Genomic DNA, 6,449 nt, shown 5'->3' with positions numbered 1-6,449 from the left:
GTTCACTTTTTAGACCTTAAATATCGACAATAAAGTCAGGATAATGTTTTTTCTTTAAACATTTGTTGTTTTAATATTTTTTTTTAATTATAGGACCTTAATCAATAAATTATAATAGGAACTGATCAAATTGAAATGTTACCCTTCTCAAAAAACACAAAATAATCATTTTAAACAATCAAAAATGGAATAATACAATAAATATTATTCAAAATATATTAATAAATACAAAATGTATGATAAATGTTGATTTATTCTACCTCTATCATAGTTTGTTGTTGTTTTTTTTTTACATTATAGGCAACTTTAATGATAATATTTGTATTTTTAATTAAGATTATTGATTGTTATTGAATAAATATTGATCTTTTGTTAATAACTCCTCCTCAGTGTGTTATCAGCAGCAGATCATGTCAGACTCGGCTCAGCTGAAGCTTCCAGAGGGTTCCTGCCTGTCCTTGATCCTGGGTCTGATACCTGAGAGTAAACAAAGCGGCCTGCAGCTGATTTTATTGATTCATTATTAAAACACGGAAGATGTGTCCAACATTCATCATTAAAGGATTACTGCAGCGCGCTGTGTGAGGGGTTAAATCTCTCCCTCTTTCCCTCCTGCTCGCCTCACATCAGCTTTTGGTGAAACAAACAAAAGGGCCGCTTTGAATGGGCACGTGCTCCGGGCGTCAGTCACCTGTTTCCTAGCAACGGGCACAACAGAAGGCACCTGTGGCTCTGAATAGAGAGGCTGTGGAGCTCAGTTTGACGAAAAACAGACACAAATAAGGAAAATACTCTCTTTTGGTCACATTATTTACGCTTTAAGCTTCATGTATTCGACTTACACACTTTAAATCAGCCTTTAAAGCCTTTATTTCCTTCCTTTTTTGTCTCATTAAAGTTTAATTTGCTGTAAATGTCAATTTTCACTCCTCTAAAATCTGTAATAATCTTAACACTCAGATGAAGAGAGCATGCGCACTGGCACCGCAGGGAGATGAAACTGTTGACATGTTGTGTGCTTTTTAGCTCCACGCACAAAAAACAGATGACAGAGGGAGTAATTTTTAGGTCTCGCGCTCTGACGTCACCGCAGCCTCGAGCCCCCCTGCATGCAAATCACGTCTGCGCTCGAGCCTCTCCATTGGCCGTCCCTCGCTCATTTAGCTGCTGTCAGAGCGCGCGGCCCGGGCACGCTCCGGTAACTTTTCCCAGTTCAGCTTCATCCAAAGTGAAGCTGCTGCTGCTGCTCCGGAGGCTCGTGGATGAGAGGGGGATAAAAAAGAGAGGAAGTTTACCTGGTAGTGGATTTTTTAAAACCGCAACACCTTTTCACCTGTGTCCCCTCACTCTTCTTCCTCCTCCTCTTCCTCGGAGGTTGAGCTGCGCGCGGGCCAGCTGAATGTTCCTGTGCGTCTGAGTTCCAACAAGACGAGGTGAATGTACAGCATCATGATGGAGACGGACCTACATTCCCCCGTGGTCCCCCAGACCAACCCATCCAACCCGGGGGGACACGCGGGTGGAGGAGGCGGGGGAAAGGTCTCCCAGGACAGGATCAAGAGACCCATGAACGCCTTCATGGTGTGGTCCCGGGGCCAGCGGAGGAAGATGGCGCAGGAGAACCCCAAGATGCACAACTCGGAGATCAGCAAGCGGCTGGGCGCAGAGTGGAAGGTGATGACGGAGGCCGAGAAGAGGCCGTTCATCGACGAGGCGAAGCGGCTCCGGGCCATGCACATGAAGGAGCACCCGGACTACAAGTACCGGCCGCGGAGGAAGACCAAGACCCTGCTCAAGAAGGACAAGTACTCTCTGGCCGGGGGGCTCCTCGGGTCCACCGCGGGCATGGGTGGAGGGCAGCGGCTGGACAGCCCCGTGGGAGGGCACGTGGGGGCAAACGCGGGCTACGCCACGCACGTCAACGGCTGGGCGAACGGCACCTACTCGGGCCAGGTGGCGGCTGCAGCGGCGGCGGCCCATGCGATGATGCAGGAGGCGCAGCTGGCGTACACGCAACACCCGGGCTCAGGGGCTCACCCGCACCACCCGCACGCCCACCATCACCCGCACCACCACCCGCACAACCCGCAGCCCGTGCACAGGTACGACATGAGCGCGTTATCGTACAGCCCCATCTCAAACTCTCAGAGCTACATGAGCGCGTCCCCGCCGGGGTACGGAGGCATCACCGGCTACACCCACCAGCACCAGAGCTCCGGTGTGTCCCCGGTGTCCGGGGCCCTCGGGGGGACTCTGGGTTCTCTAGTCAAGTCAGAGCCCAGCGTGAGCCCCCCGGTTTCTACGGCGCGCGCCCCGGGTCCGTGCCCCGCGGGGGACCTGCGGGACATGATCAGCATGTATCTGCCCACCGGAGAGGCGGCCGGAGACTCGAGCGTTCACAGCAGACTGCACGTGCTCCACCCGCAGCACTACGCGAGCAGCTCCGCTCCGGTGAACGGGACGGTCCCTCTGACGCATATTTAATCTGTCGGTGTTCAAGCACTCAATCTACCAAATATTTACAGTGTGGGCGCAGGCTGCTGCTGCTGCTGCTGATGATGATGAAGATGACGATGAAGAGTTGTAAAGTAAAGCGGTGAGATCTCTCTGATCAAACTTTCTGATGGATTCTGTCTGTCCGGTAATAACGCGCTCTCTCTCTGCTCTCTGGAACAGAGCTCGCCAACTCTCAGATTATACTCCGTGCAGGCTGCTGGTGCTCTTTTTTTTAAGGTTAATTTTTCCGACTTTTTTCAGTGGAATTAAAGGCACCAGCTGTGTTTAAGGGGGAGGCGTGTGGAGGATGTGTGTAAACGAAGTTTCAGGCTGCGGTTTAATTGATTTCCACTTTAATGCTTGTAAACATGTGAGTCAGTCGTTGTAATTTGAATTTGTTTCTGTTGTTGTAAAATCTTGTACATTGTGAATAAATAGGCCTACTGACAAACGCTCTATGACATGAGACATAATTTAAAAACACGCTCAGATCCAACACTTCAGAGATGGTTCAGATTATTCAGGAGGAATAATTTAATCTGTTTAATTTATTTAGAATGTGGAATCTGCTCATGCAGGGTTTTTGTGTTATTGCGCAGGAGTCGTTTCAGTGTCTAAATCTGAGTATGAAACCAAAAATATGAATAATTAAATAATTACAGGCTGATTTGTTTTCTCTGTGGTGATCATGATGAGATTATTTTGGAATAAATCGGCTGTAAAAATGATTTTATCTCTTAGAATTAAAAAAGACGCATAAATAAACAAACGTGTTTTTACACGGATCGATCTGTTTTTTTACGGCATGGACAAAAAAGACAGTTTAATTTATAAAGACACGATTTATAAAGCTGGTTTTAATCCTAAAGTTACTAGACATAGGCTAATACTGTTAAATAATCCTGATGATTATTGTGCGTAATTACGCATAAGAAGGACGCGGAGTTATTTCATATTTGGGAAATACGCCCAAAAAAAACATTTTATTGTGATCGATTACGTTTCATTATTGTGTCCTGTAGCTCGTTTTAATATCTGTTACTGTAACATGATGTTAAATACGGCCTTATGTTCACATTATTTTTATTTAAAGGAGCTTATTCTATATTTCTGCAGGTGGAGAACACTTGTTGTGTGAGGATTACTTTGAAGATAATTAAATAGTGGTGATATTTTCTGTTTTTAAGGGATTAAAAATGTGGCAGCTTTTTAAAAATACTCCTTAACTTTAAAGTGACTATATTTTATATTTATTTTGAGTTTACTAAAGCCAGAAAATGCATCACAATCATGACAGAAAAAGTAGGTAAATGGCTCTTATTTAATTTTCTATAATTTGTGTATTTATTTATTTAATTATCTGCTTTTTTTGCAAAGCTGCAGATAAATGTGAGATATTTTTCTGGTGTTAAATCAAATTTTCTGGATGCAGTGCATTTATGTGTGTGGTAAACGCACACTTTGTAAGATTAAAGATTCCTCCCTGGATCCAAACAGAACAGTTTCCTTTTTTCACACAAAAAAAAAATCAACGTCAGCCAAATGTTTCTGAATAGTCTTCTCTTAACGCTTAAATTTGGCTCCCAGGCCGAGCAGACGCGACTCTCTCCTCCTCTTTCTTCCTCTCTCTTCCTCTCTACCTGCCTCGGGTCGTGACCTCGCTGATCTCGATCTCCAGAGTAAATCCCACAACAAGAGTATCCGCCGCCCTGTGAACGTCCAACTCTTCATCTGGACCCACTTCACCCCCGCCTCCCTCCACCTGAGGCCTCAAACCTCACCCCTCTCCTCACCCTCGGCCTGCAAACACCTGCATGTGTGTGTGGGGAATGATTTCCTTCTACGGGGGGATGAATGAGAGGAGGAGGAGGAGGAGGAGGAGGAGGAGGAGGAGGTTTTTGTGTCGGGGGAGAAAGGGGATTAGTCCGGGTGTAAGCTGGGGGCCGCCCGGGGGTCATTCCCAACAAAAGCTCGGCAAACAACACGGCAGGTTTTATCGGACTAATTCCCACTCGGGCTCGGACTTCAAACCAGGAGGGCAGGGAGGATAAAATCAGAGGAATAAAGATGTTTGTGTGGATGTCAGGGTTTAAACTGGAGGTATTTATCAGACTGCAGTGCGTCTTTATTAACTCTAAATCCTGAATTCTTGTAGCTCTAATCTGGATCAAGTTTGTCTCAAGAAATCACATCTGACTTTAAATTTACAAACCTAAATTTGTACAAAAAAAATCACATAAATTAAATCCAAGCCTGCAAACAATTAGCCAAGTTTCTCTAACACAAAAAAAAGCTGTCACACTTTCTCCTACCTGATTAATAAGATTAATTCAAGCTCTTATTTTGTAGAATAATCCTGCAACAAAAATAAAAGTCATCTTTTCTTTTGAATATTTCTGCAACAATCATTTAAAATCCAACGTTATATTTGTCTGTTTTCATTCTTAATCATCTCTAAATTAATAACATGACTTTACTTTGAGTGTTTATATTCTTACATTTATTTGGTACAACATCGACTCACTTTCTACAAAAGTCCTCACTCCAAAACTCAAACACAGGCTCACACTGATCTGATCTACGACACAAAACACACACACACTCTGAATTAAAACCAGAATATTAAAGGACTAAAGCCTTAAGATTAAACTATTTGCAAGATATTTCGTTGAGTTTGTTTACTGATATGGCGCTTAAATTTCCAGAGCGCTTGTTTCTAATAATTTAAGGTGGTGTTTACATTTTTAATCCAGCAGAAATCTTTGTGCAACCTCCACCTGTCACTGACGTTCATCCTCACTCTCTTTCTCTGAGTGTTTTTAAAGACGTGTACACGAGAGAGAGGAAGTAAAACATCCTGACACACTCTCACAAACAGCTGATGAACTGATGTTAGTGCAATTTAAAGTGATGTTACACAACTGTACAAAATTCCTGATGCAGACACTGATGCTGCAGAGTGAAAATCAAACTGAAGCGTGTTTCTGCACAATATGAAGCCTTAATTTACCTAAATGTGCAGATGCATCAGATTAAAAAACACAGGATAACACACTGGACAAGACTCTTTAGTCTATTATATGAACACCTGCAAGTGGTGAAGTTTTGAGGTACTGATACTCTGATACTAAGTCTGATGCTTTAAGAAGTATTCATAAACTTAAAGTTCCTGCAAACTTTAAAAGACACAGTAAAGGCGAAATGAAAATAACGGAACATTTCACTGTCTTTTTTTGTTCAGCGGGATAAAGCTGCGAGTATTTCCTCTGAACACGGCTCCACACTCATTCATTCTTATGAAAATGCAGAATTAAACTGCCCTGTCGTGGATCTAAAAGGAGGGACTTTAAATTAAAGCAGCAAAGACAATAAAGAAACTATAAAGAGGACAAGATTGAATAAATGCACGCAGAAATATGATAGTATTTTGGAGTATTGATATTTGCTGTGTTGAAAACGGCTCAATAAAACATGTGCAGACACTAATCCTAAACCTGTGCACTAGGAAGAAATATCTGAGGGAGCATCAGTTTGTCAAACACTCCTGATGAGCCACAAATCTAATCCATGAGACGTCCAGGACACAAGAGAGTGATCTATCCTATCATAATGGAATCAGATTTATAAGGTATCAGTCTGAAGAAACCTTCAGCATCTAAATCTCAATTTCTTCTTCTTCTTTTTCTGCATTGATGTTTTTGCACACGTCATGTTCTAATAGTCAATTAAAGTTCTGTATGACAGGAGAAAAACACATGCAGGTAACAGTTTACAAATGAGCAGCGTCCACTCACACCTGTGCACCAATCTGTAAATATTCTGTATCATTAGTCGAGCCGAAACCGAAAGTCAAGCCTCTACATTAAAAGAGATAAATGCATGTGCAGAAGGTAAGTTTGTTTGAGACCTCTACATGTTCACGCACCAGTTTCTACATTTTGTGCATCAATTGT

At 43.1% G+C, this 6,449-nt stretch overlaps 1 protein-coding gene across 1 annotated transcript; it reads left to right on the top strand.

The window, feature by feature from the left end:
- The first annotated feature begins 1,000 nt into the window (after window positions 1–1,000).
- LOC117808038 (transcription factor Sox-1a-like) lies at window positions 1,001–2,933 on the top strand. The gene has a single exon (XM_034677476.1). The coding sequence runs from the start codon at window positions 1,438–1,440 to the stop codon at window positions 2,482–2,484; it is 1,047 nt and encodes a 348-aa protein (XP_034533367.1). The 5' UTR covers window positions 1,001–1,437; the 3' UTR covers window positions 2,485–2,933.
- Window positions 2,934–6,449: the final 3,516 nt, after the last annotated feature.

This window comes from Notolabrus celidotus, chromosome 24, assembly GCF_009762535.1.
Source record: "Notolabrus celidotus isolate fNotCel1 chromosome 24, fNotCel1.pri, whole genome shotgun sequence".
NCBI classification, from domain to species: Eukaryota; Metazoa; Chordata; class Actinopteri; order Labriformes; family Labridae; genus Notolabrus; species Notolabrus celidotus.
The sequence above is the reverse complement of the archived record's forward strand: the minus strand, read 5'-3'. Positions and strand labels throughout refer to the sequence as shown.